General features: G+C 46.2%; 1 protein-coding gene across 3 annotated transcripts in view; it reads left to right on the forward strand.

Moving 5' to 3' along the window:
- Positions 1–14,591, forward strand: part of Hecw2 (HECT, C2 and WW domain containing E3 ubiquitin protein ligase 2) — a 294,060-nt gene that overhangs the window by 115,381 nt on the left and 164,088 nt on the right. For all 3 annotated transcript variants that reach the window (XM_057758416.1, XM_057758415.1, XM_057758417.1), the window contains exon 2: positions 10,018–10,344. In XM_057758416.1, the coding sequence (XP_057614399.1) occupies positions 10,053–10,344 (292 nt within the window). In that variant the 5' untranslated portion in view covers positions 10,018–10,052. The remainder of the gene's footprint in view (positions 1–10,017; positions 10,345–14,591) is intronic.

Consider the following 14,591-nt stretch of genomic DNA (forward strand, 5'->3'; position numbering starts at 1 on the left):
TCTGGGATTAGTAAATTCTGGTGGTGATAACAGGACCATGGGGTGAGAGCAGAGTGGAGACAGATGTCATCAGGATAGTTCTTAAAGAAAATCTATACCAGGAAACCAAATTTCCCAATGACCACCCTTGCAAGTGGAAGCTCAAATGATGGGTATCTGTTGGTCTCTAGGCTATAGGCATAAGGATAAGCTAGTTCTTAGAAGGAACAAAAAATAAGCAGAATGTTCGATTTTTAGAGGTTTGGAAGAACTAAGTTCTTTCAAGAATTCTGGCTTCCTAGTAATAAAGAAATTTTTCATTCAGACACTATGCCAGGATTCTGTCTTTCTCAGCTTCTTTTTAATTCTATGATCTTCAGATTATTATTTTCCCTTTGGTTGTAAATTGCTCTAGCCTTTCCAGAGTCTCTTGACTTCATGTTTTTGCCTGTGGTCCTCAGAGTTCTTTCTGACATGAGAATTCCTCCATGTTTTGGAGGCTTATGCGGTGTCTTTTTTGCTTTCTGCGACAGGGTCTTGCTGTGTATCCCTGGTGCTCACTTAGTTGCACAGGTTGACCTTGAACTCACATCATCCCTCCTGCCTCAGTTTCCCCAAGTGCTGTGATTGCAGTCTCTTTGTCCCTTCCCAGGCAGGGTACAGTTTGGGCAGCTGACTGTCTGCAGTGTGCCTGTCAGGATGTCACATGTCACGACTCCAGTGAGAATTAGCTTTAAAGTCTCTAGTGTTTTGTGATACATTTTGCTTTCATTGTCTACCCCCCCCCACTAAGATAATGAGTGTGAACAATGAAGACATAGATAAGAGGGCTTTAAAAATGAAGATCATTTGCAAACAATTGTGTTGCCTCCGTGTTCTTTTTGAAAAACTAATGGCGATTTTTTTTAAATCCTAGTACTTACGTTAAAATTTAAACTTGGCATCAGTCAATATGCAGGATCATATTGCTGAATAGAACTGCTCTCTCGCACAGTGTGTGTGTGTTGACTTTTCATTCTTCCATATGACTCTCTGTGGGATGGAGAATCCTCCTTCTTTCTTGCCCACTTCCCACCCACTCCCCCTTCCCTCACCTTCTCCTTCATTCCTCCGTCCCTCCTCCCCTCACTTTTTCCTTTCTTCCTCCTTCCCCCACTTTCTCCTTCCCTCACCTTCTCCTTCATTCCTCCATCCCTCCTCCCCTCTCTTTTTCCTTTCTTCCTCCTTCCCCCACTTTCTCCTTCCCTCATATTCTTCCTCGCTCCCTCCATCCCTCCTCCCCTCTCTTTTAGAGAGAGAGTCTCACAGTGTAACCCAGTCTGCTCCGGAGTTCCCCGTCTCCCTGCTTCAGACTTTCCAGTGTTGGGGTTCCGTGTGCCATCACACCTGGCTGTGATTCCCCCGCCTTCCTGCCCAGACTCCGCAGTATTGGGGTTCCATGTGCCATCACACCTGGCTAAGATTCCTTCTTTGTTTTTAAGTAAGTGTCACCGTCATTGAGAATGGCATCTTTCCTCTGTTGTGCCCCTGGAGCTGAAAACCAGTGGCCTGTCCTTTGCAGCTGTCACTGACCTGGCAATAGACAATCCAACAGGTTTACCACTCCGCCTTCCTGACTTATATTTGCTTTCAATCCCTAATCTGATTGCTACTATTATTTTATTTCATCCTGTCCTCTTATTTCAAATATATGTCTGTTTATGGTGCATGTATATGTGTATATATGTGTGTGTGTGTGTGTGTGTGTGGTATATGCACGTGTGTGAAGAAAAAGGTCAGTTTCAAATGCCGTGTTCTGTCACTTTGCTCCTTTAGTTTCTCGAGACGTCATCTCTCACTGATCCTAGAGCTAGACTGGCCCCAGACAGCTTCTGTCACCCTCCAGGCTCTAATCCCACAGCACTGCAACACAATTAGGGACGCGGGCAGGACCACCCTTGCCTCTTCATTTGGACTTTGGGGATTTAAACTTGACTACGGAGCAAACACTGTTATTCACTGAGCCATCTCCCTGGTTTTGCCTCTCTGTCTTCCGCTTTAATGTATGGTTCGTTAACTTAAATAGCGATGATAAACATTGGCTGGTAATGTCAGACATTGGAAAGTAGCCTGAGCTTGGCACTTTGTGTGAGGTGGGGCAGCCCCTGGAGGATCTATTGTAGAGAACCACATGACGTGGCTTAGAATTGTGTGGGTTCCCTTTAGCTATTGTGTTAAAGCTAGCCTGGGCTGTATCACAGAGCACCCCAGACACACACACACACACACACACCAAAGACAGACAAACCCGCCTTCCCAACACAAATGCGCTCTGCCCACTGCGCTCCCTTGCATCCTGTTCATTTTAAAGCCAACGTTTTAAGGTACAAATTGGCTCCTCGTGGTTTGTTTGTCTTTTGATAGGTGTCGCTCTTGCGGTGGTATTAAAGGTGTGCGCCAGCCACCGCCGCCCGATTGGAGGGCGTACGTGCGTTGGTATTATTTTATTTTCAGAAACATGAACTCTAAAACGTACATTACAATTTCTATATGGGGAAAATCATTTTTCAAGCGATTTTGTAAACAGTCTTTTATGGGCATGCAAGCACTGCTGTTTTACGATGTAAGCTGTGAGAGTCGGGCATCATAAAGAAGACTTCGGACCCAGCTGAGCCCTCCGGGGGGACACACTGGCACAGTCTGTGTTAATTTATTCTCAGGTTATTCTTAGGTGGAAGCTGGCATTTGGGTATCTGTCTTATCCCTGCTCCTGTAATTTCCGGCAGCCATGGCCCAGTTATGAGTGCTCGGGACATCCTTGGATGGATCCTAAGATGGATCTCTCTTAAATTCACCCAAAGGCTCCTGCTTTCTTGAGTCCTGTGAACGGTTCTGGGGTTCTGTTGTCCCTTTGATTTGCAGATCCTTTGTTTTCAAAAACAACAGTAACAACAACAACAAAACCCCCTAAAAACCTAAATCCCGAATTACGCTTCCTTTCTGTGTTGCTACAGCCCGTTATTCCCAAGTGTGATGCTCAGGCCTATGGAAGCTCTTGACTGTTTGCTGCATACCAGAGGCCCAGAGACAGGGGAACAGGAGGAGGCAGGGAATGCCTACGATCTTCCACTCCCTGAGGCCATCCTGAACTAGACAGAATTTGTAGGAATCAAAAGATACATGATTTCTGTTTTGAGACAAGACCTTACTGTGTAGTATAGGCTGGCCTTTTTAAATGTATTTTTGGCATTATAATATAATTATTTCACTTCCCTTTCCCTACTGCTCTGGGTCTTACAGCCTTCCTGTGTAGTATAGGCTGGTCTTTTCTGTGTGTATTTTTTTTTTTGACGTTATAATATAATTACATAAACTCTCCCTTTCCTACTGCTCTGGCTCGTACATTTTTTTTTTTTTTTTTTTTTTTTTTTTTTTTTTTTTTTTTTTTTTTTTTTGGTTTTTCAAGACAGGGTTTCTCTGTGGTTTTGGAGCCTGTCCTGGAACTAGCTCTTGTAGACCAGGCTGGTCTCGAACTCACAGAGATCCGCCCCCGCCCCCCCCCCAAGTGCTGGCATTAAAGGCGTGCGCCACCACCGCCCAGCTGGCTCGTACATTCTTTCTGCCCTCTCTTCCTCAGTGACATATGAGCCACGGGAGCGGGATTCGTGTTGTAGATGTGACATCTGGGACTGGGCTCCACAACCTACTTCCCGTCTGTCGCAAACAGAAGTTTCCTTGATGCTAGGTGGAAAACCACTGTCCATAGACCTGAGTTAGCCTAGTCTTGATTTCACAGTCTTCCTACCTCAGACTCCCAGGTAGCTGGGATTACAGGCTGGTACCAGACCTACCTCAGATTTTCTGATTAGTGTGTACTAATTGTAAAAACTCACTAGTTTGAATGCTGGGCGTGTGGTATGCAATTGTAGTCCTAGAACTCAGGAGATAGAAGCGGAAGAATTAGGAGTTCAAGTCCAGCCGCAGCTACTTTTTGAGCATGGTAACCTGGAGTACATGAAATCCTGTTTCAAAAAAATGAAAACAGAAGCAAACCCACCACCCTTTCTAACAGGAGCCACAGAAAATAGGTTTCTTTATGACATTCCCATATGTGCATATAATATACTTTGATCATATTTATATCTCTGTACCTTCACCTCCTCTTTCTGTTATGTCTGTCCTCTTCCTAAATAGCCCCACTTCCACGTACATGTGTTTTCTAAATATATATGTATATTATATATAATAAAATATATGTTGTATATTTTATATACAACATCTATAAAATATTGCACACAGGGAAGAAACCATGTGATATTTATCTTTCTGGCTTATTTACCGTAATAGCATGATCTCTAGCTCTGTTCATTTTCTCTCATGTGACGTCATCTCATTCTTTGTGGCTGAGTAGAGTTGCGACACTAGCTGCTTCCGGTGGGACACCCTACACGCGTCCAACCCGTTTACCTTCCACAGCCCATAAAGATTCACTCCGTGTAATCAACGGATGCACTGAAGCAGTGTGAAGTTGCTGCTGCTGCTGGTTTATGAATGTGATACTCACAGTTAGCCTGTGTTTTCTTTATTTATCTCTAGTTGGGGTATTTGTAAGTGATGTGATTGTACGCCACTTCGAAAGAATAAGTGCTTTGTGAGTGTTAGTTAGGGAAATGCACAGATAACCACCATCATTTGCCTCCTCCGACACAGACACCATGGAGGCGTTCTCGATTGGAAGACTGTAAGCTTAGAGGTAGAAGCTAGAGGGCATCATAGGCAGGGACTTCCGAGAACTGCCAGTGTCCCTGCCCTCCAGTATACTCTGGGAAAAACCTTCTCCTCAGACTGGATGCCTTCCTCTAACAGGAGACTTTGGTCCCCAATTAGAGGTTTGACTAAAAGGTGTCTTGAAGACAAGAGACCCCATGAAATCGAGGAGCCCATGCCTGCTCCCCTGTTATGGTCTAGCTCAGCGATGCTTTCCTCCTGGCTGTATGGAGACCGCTGGCAGTAAGGACGCATATGCGTGTTCATCATTTAGATCTGCTCCGTGTGGGCCCCTCAGGAACCCCAACCCACCTGCAGTCATTGAGTGCATGGGATATGGTTAATGCATCCTGTGTTTCCAGTAAGCCAAAAGCCTGGGGCAGGGGTGGGGGGAGAAGGGAATGCCTCACTCGTAATGGTTTATATTAAATTAATGCTGAAATAGCAGATTGTATATATTGAGTTCAAATAGATGGTTAACATTTCTTCTTGTTTTATGTTTTCAATGTAGTGTCTAGAAAATGTAAAATTAGCTGGGTGTTGGTGGCGCACGCCTTTAATCCCAGCACTCGGGAGGCAGAGGCAGGTGGATCTCTGTGAGTTGGAGGCCAGCCTGGTCTACAAGAGCTAGTTCCAGGACAGGCTCCAAAGCTAGAGAGAAACCCTGTCTCAGAAAAAAAAATGTAAAATTACACATGCAGATCGCATTATATTTCTGTTGGACAATGCTGGTTTATACCCCGTCACCTGTTTCACATGTTCTAACCTGTTTTTATGTAGTTATTTTGCTGCACTGTGTGTCTTCTCTTTCCTGCATATTCTCTTCTTTACCTACTTGTCTTTCAGCTTTTATTCATGCAACTCATACGTTCTGAAGTTTTCTGGCATTTTTTGTTTGTTTTCGTTACTGTGGCAATACTGTAAACACACAAAACTCCTTGTCCTCCTCAGTCAAAGGCAAACTAGCCCAGCTCTGTAGCCATCCACCCTAGCTGTGACATTTGTCTATTTCCGCTCTTCAGTGTCTCCTCTCTTGTTCCCGTCTGGGCCCTGGAGTCAAGCTCCAGGGACATCAGTGTGGTCTGTGCCAAGTTTGGGTTCACGCACGTATCAGGTGTAAGACCACCGGCCTGCCCTCCCCCCCAGAGGTCAGCTGTGAGACCACTGGCCTGCCCTCCCCCCCCCAGAGGTCAGCTGTGAGACCACTGGCCTGCCCTCCCCCCCAGAGGTCAGCTGTGAGACCACTGGCCTGCCCTCCCCCCCCCCTGTCAGCTGTGAGACCACCAGCCTGCCCTCTTCCCCCAGAGGTCAGCTATGAACACCAAGAGCCTGCCCCGCCTGTGCTTTTGCGCCTAATCCCCAGCATGCTGAGGTCTTGCTGTGTTTGGATTGCGGCTGTCACGGCGCTCTGGACAGCACACAGATCTTTACAGACACCAGGCTGTCCTTTTTACACGTTTGTCGGGACAGATTGTGCGTGTGAAGCAACATCGGTAGCATACTGAATTCTTTCATATATGAGCTTTTGGTCTTGTCAAAAATCTCAAGTTCTTAGAGGGTGAGAGCCGTACCATATGCGGTAGGAAGGAGATGAAATGAAAAGATGATCCCTTAGGTTTTATCGTTCAGTATCCTCTCTGGCCTGATACCAAGTACATAATAACACATGCTCCATATATGTCTGCCGATTCCATTAATTAATTAATTCCACTAAGGTGGTCAATTCACATATCTCCAGGCCTTTTTACTTTTCAGCTGAGATATATGTAATGCGTTCAGGTTTTGATTTCTTATTTTATGTCTTTTCTTGGTCCATTGTGGTCCCATGGTGGGACACTTGTCTTTTGATCTTTGTGTCCTTGGCACCTTCCACATAAGAAGTGCTCCATGTGTATCCTCTGGTGGTCACAAAGTCAGGTCTTAGCCTTCGTGGCTGACTTCAGCACTGGAGAACAGCGTTTGCCTGGGGCATGAGCCCCAGCCAGGTTTCTTGGGAGTTGAGCTTCTAGGTGCTACAGGGTTGTTCTGTTTCGGATTGGTGCTGTCCTTTGGGTGGGTGAGGATAGTGACAGCATGCTCCTCCAGTAGGAAATAGACAAGGGTTGGAGATACAGCATGGGGGAGTCGTGGGACTGTGCAAACCAGTTCTGCTTGGTGAAATTAAAGTAGAATGAACTAATGGGGTGATATTCATGGCTAGACTTAATTGAATGCTTAGTTTATGCTAGACATTGTTTTAATTTTTTTCTACAATAACTAATTTAGTTTGCTCCAAAGTCCTGGGGATAGAGATTAATGACAATAGAAAAACAGAAGAAGAAGAAGACATTGAAACAAGATGTCAGTGATTGCAGGGTGGATGAATGGTAGAGACATGACCAAAATCCATGCGTGGGGCTCTGGACCTCATTCCCTAACGCGCAATGCTAACCCACTTCTCTGTTTAAATATAGGTCACGCTGAAACACACAATTCAGTTGTGTGCCTTGATCTTTTCCTTTGTTTCTAGAGCAGAATAATTTCCATAGTTGGTCTGTTGTGTTTTAAGCTGTGAAGGCTCTGGCCTGTTTCTCTCAGGAAAGTAGCTTCTTTACGGACAGCGTGCCTTTGCTGTCTGCCTGCCATGTGTTAGGAGTTAATTATTTACAGCTCGCGGGAACTGGTGTGGCGCTTGACTCACGGAGTTCATAAAGAAATCATGGCTTACGGAAATGCCCTGGCATGAAAGCAGCAAGCCGCTGGCCCGTGTTTTAGGCTTCATAAGTCAGAGAGTGTCCAGCAGTCGTGGGACATATCTTAGTGGGGTGTTCCTGCTTACACCACACAATGTGAAGGGTCTACGTGAACAAGCAGGGGGACTTAATACCCTGAAACCAGCTTGTTTGTTTTTATTTTTGCTCTTTCCACGTAGGGTTTCCTGCCTACCAACCCAAGTTACTTTATATTTATTTATTTGTTTGTTTGTTTATCAGATGAGCCATCTCACTGCCGAGTTATTTTGACTCAAGGAATAGCGCTAAAACCATGAGATCAGCTTCATGGCAGAAATCACTTAGATACATTTACAAGTACAGTAGGTGTATTCATGGAAACGTGAGCTGTGGGGTGGCTAATCTCGGCTGTCAACTTGACACGTCTGGGTAGAGAGAACTGTCTTAGTAAGAGTTTCTGTGGTTGCTAGGAAACATCCTGGCCAAAAGCAAGTTGGGGAGGAAAGGGTTTATTTGGCATATAGTCCAGACCATAGTCCATCACTGGAAAAATGCAGAACAGGAACTCAAGCAAGGCTGGAACCCGGAGGCAGGGACGGATGCAGAGGCCTTGGAGGGGGACTGCTCATTAGCTTGTTTCTCGTGGCCTGCTTAACTTGCTTTCTTAGAGAATCTGGGATCACAGCCCAGGATGGCCCCATGCACAGTGGCTTGGGCCCTCCCACATCAATCACTGAGAAAATGCCTTACATCTGGATCTTCTGGAGGCATTTTCTCAGCTGAGGTTCCCTCCTTTAGGATGACTCCAACTTAGGTAAAGTTACCATAAAACCAGCTGGGACAGGAACTGCACCTGAAAAATTGATGCTGTCTAGCTGGCCTCTGGACACATCTGGGGGGCATTTTCTCGGTTGCTAACTGATGTAGGAGAGCCAGCCAATCACACTGTGAACAGAGGGCCTAGGCTGTATAAATATGTAGTTTGACATGAGCAAGGGAGCCAGCTAGCAGCCCGCATTCTCCCTGGTCCCTGATTCACTCAGTTTCTGCCTCCACATCCCTGCTTGAGTTTCTGCCCTGGCTTCCCTTGGGTGATGGACCGAAGCCTGGAAGCTGAAACAAACCCTCCCCTTCACTCCTTGCTTTCTTCTGTGGCGTTTGTCATCATAATAGAAAGCAAACCAGAACAGGCACCTCACCAAAAATACGGAACAGATGGGGAAATGGGAAAAGTTAGGGAGCCCTTTCTCCCTGTTTCTCTGCTCACAGACTTGGTATCGAAGGTTGGTAGCTGTCGTACGGTATGACACCAGAGAGTAGCTGGTTTGCTTTGAAGTCAGAATCTCATGCTAACTCTTCAGGAGTCAATAGGTTAGCTTTAAATGGAATATTTTATATAAAAGCTTCCAGCAAAGACTGACGGTACAGAATAAAACATATGAGTGGTTTATTATGAAAAGGTTTATTATTTAAAGGGGTATGCAAGAGAAGCAAATTCACTCTACATAAAGCCAGTAGGATCTGGGTGACGTAACATGAACCCACAGGCAGGGGAGGGTAAGTAGACAACCTCACAGGTACCAGGCAAAAGGACAGAAATCTTAACAGGGTCTCCTAAGCAGTTGGCCATCCTGTAGGAGAGTCCCCGTGGGCACGTGAGGCTGGATGCCAGGCCCAGCAGGGAAGTCCATTCCTTGTTGGAGATCAAATGGTAGCCAGAAGAAAACCCTCATGATCCAGGCGGTAGGAATGCTTTGCACTTCTGGGCACATCAAGATGAACAGAAGCAGGCTCGGAGATTTATGTCATGCCATGGAGTCTCTAGGACAAAGATGCTCACCCCTCTTCACCTGTTCAGTTGACAGTGGGTCCCACCCGCTGTCCTCCCAACGCCATTGTAGATACCAGGAATTAAATAGTGATAAAACGTGAAAAATCACTGCTTTTGTGAAACTTAAGTTCTTGATCTGGGAGATAGACAATGGCCAGGTGAGTTAGCATGCGGCAAGTCAGATCTTAGAGGAACATAAAGAGGTACTTCCAGGATGTTCCCATTCTGCGTAGAACACCTCCTCCTCTGTATTTAAATGCAGAGGTGACATTTGATCGTGCTCCCAAAAACGGCTTCAGTGAGCTGCCTTCCTCCTGGCAAGGGGACCGAAAGCAGTGCGCGTGACCTTGGTACCATCTATCAACTGTATTTAGCACGGATCTTGCTGGTTAAAGATTTAGTCGCAGAAGGAGACAAGTAACATGTGTGGGACAGAAACGGGAAAGAGGATGCTGGACTGTGTGTGGATGCACAGATCTTAAAGAGATGCTAGAAAAATCCTCCTTCCTCAGTTTCTGGAGAAGCTGTGCCAAGGGAAACTGGGGGCCACAGGTGTGTGGCCGCCTGACCATCATGCAACCTCTGTCTGCAGGAGTTACCTGATATCGTCAGGTGACAGGTTATTTCCACACCAGATTATTGCGTGCTGGGGTATTGATAAACTCTCCTACAGGCTTTGTGTCTGGGATGCTTAATCCTGATCCCTTGCCTTGCTAGCCCTAATATCGTATGCTTGCCTGTCTCTTGCAGCATTGTAGGAAACCCACCTCGGAGAGGCACACAACATGGCTAGCTCAGCCCGGGAACATCTGCTTTTCGTACGGCGTCGAAACCCACAGATGCGGTATACGCTGAGCCCAGAGAACCTCCAGAGCCTCGCAGCCCAGAACTCCATGCCCGAGAACATGGCTCTGCAGCGAGCCAACAGCGACACAGACCTGGTGACTTCTGAGAGCCGCTCCAGCCTGACCGCCAGCATGTACGAATACACGCTGGGCCAAGCCCAGAATCTCATTATCTTCTGGGACATAAAAGAAGAGGTGGATCCCAGCGATTGGATTGGGCTCTACCACATAGGTGAGTCCAGCAAAGCCTTGTACGTGGCCTGCCCTAGAGTTTTGCTCTGAAATCGAAACGTTCTGTGTTTTCTCCTTGGCATAAAAAGGAAAAAAAAAAGGTTTTTCAGACGCAAATAGACAAAGCAGATATAGGGAGCTTGCTTTCTTCCTTGGGAGGAGAGGCAACTGTGTCTTTCCTTATATGCATCATGTGGTTCTATTTCTACCAAATTAAATGTCAGACTCTGCAAGCTCCGGAGTATTGTCTTTAGTCTCTCATCACCCTTGAGACTATCTTGTCTCAGAAAGAGGGAGGTTACTGACAGCTGTGAACACTGTTAAATTGATATGAAAACAGTGTTTTCCTAAAGGTTGACTTCCTCTTGAGACAATTTGTCGCCGGGGGTATCTTTGCATGCCTGGGAAACAGTAGCTACTTGTTTTGATGAAACAGCCCCGGCTCTGTTTAGCCATTGTCAGATCTGTTATTTCTAGGTGAATGAGTAATGAATGAATGGAACATCCCAGAAGATAAAAGTTAGTATTTTGGAATGCAAAAACCAAACCGACCAATTCATCATAAATAAAATTTAGATCTAACGCAATGATGAAATCTCATATTACCCAAAGTGGGGAGGTTTTGTCTCTGAATGAAGGAAATTCCTTTAAGATTGACATCTGATATTGCTTTCAGTGTGGGTTTCTAGCCACGCTTCCTTTTGGTTGTTGTGTAATGAATAGCGGGATGGCCCGTACAGCTAGGACTCCCTGGAGGAAGCTGGGCCGTGTGTGGGAAGTTTGTCACTGTAGAGGGATGGGACTCAGAGAGTGCTCCACAGCCCAGTTCCCTCTGTCCTGGGAGTCATCTGGTCCACTTAGAGAACCTGGTATAAGGCGAGCCTCCATCCTTGCTGAAGTTTTGTTGGAACGTTAAACTCACTGAAACTTGCGTTCTTTTAGGACTGGTTCATCATGCTAGATAGAAAAAAAAACTAAAATAGCAAAAATTTAGTGAATTAATAGCTGTCTCCCCCCTCCCACCTCTTACAATAACCAAAGGGGTTGTAGCAAGACTCTTAAGTTGCTTGTTTTCCTTGGGTGTATTTAACTGTATAGTCAAAGTGAGAAAGGCATATAAATTAAAGTTCTTATTCATATTACTATGACCATAAAAGAGCTTGTAGTTTTTGTGGGATGTAAGTCTCCCTTAGGGCTCCGTAAAACCTCTGTGTTTACTTTTCTTATTTTTTTTCTTTTTAGATTTTATAGCAAAGAAGTCTTCCTATGACATTGCAAATAGAAGATGGTGGTTTAAGATGTTTTATATGATGTTTCTTTGGAAAATAGTTTTTACTTTCTTGTGTAAGTTTGATTTTTATGTGTGTGTGTAATAGCCTATAAGATGCCGGAATCGTGTCGGTATTAACTCGAATTATCTAATATTTTCCCGTCCTCTCTTTTTGTTACTCCATTCGAACTGTTACGTCTTCCTGTCTAATCTGGAAGGACTAGGAAATAAAGCTAGGGGACCAAAGCTGTAAGATGTCAGTGTTCTTGTGCTTTACCTTGTAGAGGAAGGAGTGCCTGTCAGAGCTACACATATGAATTAACACATGGATAGAGCTAGGAAAGCAGACATGGGAAGTAAATTAACTCTTTTTCAGGAAGCTCTTAATTGTCCTCACATAGGTCACCCCTGCTTTTGGAGCTGCACTGTGTGCGCATGCCCCCTGCCCTGGGAGCTGTCCGTGCTCAGCACGCTCCCTGCCCTTGGCGCTGCCCCGTGTGCGCATGCCCCCTGCCCTTGGCGCTGCCCCGTGTGCACATGCCCCCTGCCCTTGGCGCTGCCCCGTGTGCGCATGCCCCCTGCCCTTGGAGCTGCCCCGTGTGTAGCATGCCCCCTGCCCTGGGTGCAGCCCCGTGTGTAGCATGCCCCCTGCCCTTGGCGCTGCCCCGTGTGTAGCATGCCCCCCAACCCCAGCCCTGCTGGCCACTTTATATTTGCTCTTTATATTGATTTCCATCAGTTTGACTACGACCCATACAGCTGCGATTTTCATTTTAGTTATCTTGGGATATATGAAGTTTATGTTAATGCTTTTGATGAGTTTGGGAAACTTTTTTGACATTGTTTTCCTAAAATGAATTTTTCTAACTATTCTTACTCTGTTCGTTCACATTGTTCCGCAAGGGACTCATGGTTTTGATCCAATTTTCGTGGATCTATTTTCTCATTCACAATTTATCCATCTTCCTCCTCCTTTTCCTCCTTCGTACACATGCACACGCACGCACACGCTCACACAGGTACGTTGCAGAGTCTCGTGTGTCCCAGCGTAGCCTGAAAGTGCTGTGTAGCTGAGGATGATGACTTTGAATTCCGGATCCCTTTCACCCTCCCCTCCCATTCCCGAGATTATAGGAGTGGGCCACCGCACGGGCTCTATTCCTCTATCCTCAGGTTGATTATCCTTTGCCTTTGCCTTTTTTTTTTATTCTGTTGTCGGTCCTGTTGACGGGTCTTAAAATTTCAGAGAGTTGACTTCTGACTTGGAGAATTTTTCATTCAGATCTCCTGGCAGGACAGAGTAGCAAGAAGCAATCATCTCAAACCTCTCAAGAGATGGCGAACACAGCCTAGGGTATCCATTGACGCGCCAAGAAAGTAGCCTGAGATATTTGGTATTCTTGCACACACCGTTAATCTTAGAAGATCTTCCACAGTAAATGGTCTTAAAGGCATGGGTGCCAGGCTTGTAACTTTCAGTGTAATTTATTTCTGCAGTTGCAAGGCTGCTGCTGTATTTGAAAGGGGGGGGGTGGAGAAGCGATTTGATTTACCTGGGTTCTCAGACCCAGTGGACAGAAGGCTTTAAGCACAGATAGCCATTTCCCTCCAGGGGTGGAAGGAGCTCTTTCCCTCTACCTCGGGGGAGAATGGGCAAACATGGGCATCCAAAGAGGAAAGGGGTAGGAGGCGGAACAGTGGCCTTTAACTGATAGCCGCATGTTAGGGACTGTGGACCCCCAGAGCCTGAATTTTCTGTAAACAGCTTGTTTGCCTGTGCTTGCAGCTGCTCTGAGCACGAGGCCCTCATCAGTCCCTGATGGCAGGGGAGTGGTTTCTGGTGGCCATTGGTCAGGGAAGGCACCGTATAAGCTGCCCTGGGACACAATAAGGTTGGCATTCTTGGGGAATTCAAGGATGACCCATGTCTCTGTGTGTGTGTGTGTGTTTCAATCTCCAGCCCCTTGCCCTGCTCGCAAACAGTCCCGTACTGCAGGCAGTACGCTACAGGCATAGTCCACGTAGCAGCACGGATGCCTTACAGCCAGATCCTACTGTTTCCTATCTCTTACTGTCCAGTCTGTCAGATGTTGCTTGGATGTGTGGTTTCAGGGCTGACGATTTGGTATTGGATAACCAGTTGGTGTGCTCTCCCTCGGAGAGGCTATTCCTCCCATTCTTGGCATTCCTAATTGCTGGTAGTTCTTTCTGTAGGGCTGAGGCCTGGTGGGGTTCCTGCCATCCACTGTTGCCCTTGTCCAGCCCACATTTGGTAGTCACGTGGGTGAGGCTTCTGATGTCGCTAGGCGACACAACCTCATCGCAAACTCCCTAATCCTCTGGCTCTTACGGTTTTCCTGTCCCCTCTTCTGTAACGTTCCCTGAGCCAAAGGTAGGGGAGATATATTTGGAGACGTATCCATTGGGGCTGGTTGCCTTTTTGGTTGGTCGTGATTTTCTGTAATAGTTGCACAGAGAAGTTTCCTTGGTGAGGGGTGAGGACATCCGTGGGTATAAGGACAAATGTCTAGAATGCAGTTGGGCATTGGTGGTTATAATTTCATCTCTATTATCCTTGACTTCAGTAGCCCTGGGTGGTTAGCTAGGTTTTCAGTAGAGGTATGGCGTCCCTCTTGTTAAGTAGGTCTTACATCTAATTAGACAGCTGTTGGTTACAGCTGAGGCATGTGTGTCCACTACTGCACCCTTAAGGTTATCGTGCCGTGCTGGCCATTGATGTGATTCATGCTCCACAGAGCCGGGTAGAAGTATTGGTTTCCTCCCTCATTTGGAAGCTTGCATGGTGTCTTCTGGTACCATAAAAGCTAGCTCTCAGGCTTCCCGGTCAGTTCCAGCTCAGGAACCTCTGGGCCCCATGCAGGGTATCTTCAGCAACAAGGACTCACCTTCCACCTCTGGGAGCAGGACTACCAAGGGAAATAGCAATAGTTTGTAAAGTTTGGGGAATCTCTTGGACA

This window comes from Chionomys nivalis, chromosome 26, assembly GCF_950005125.1.
Source record: "Chionomys nivalis chromosome 26, mChiNiv1.1, whole genome shotgun sequence".
Lineage (NCBI taxonomy): Eukaryota > Metazoa > Chordata > Mammalia > Rodentia > Cricetidae > Chionomys > Chionomys nivalis.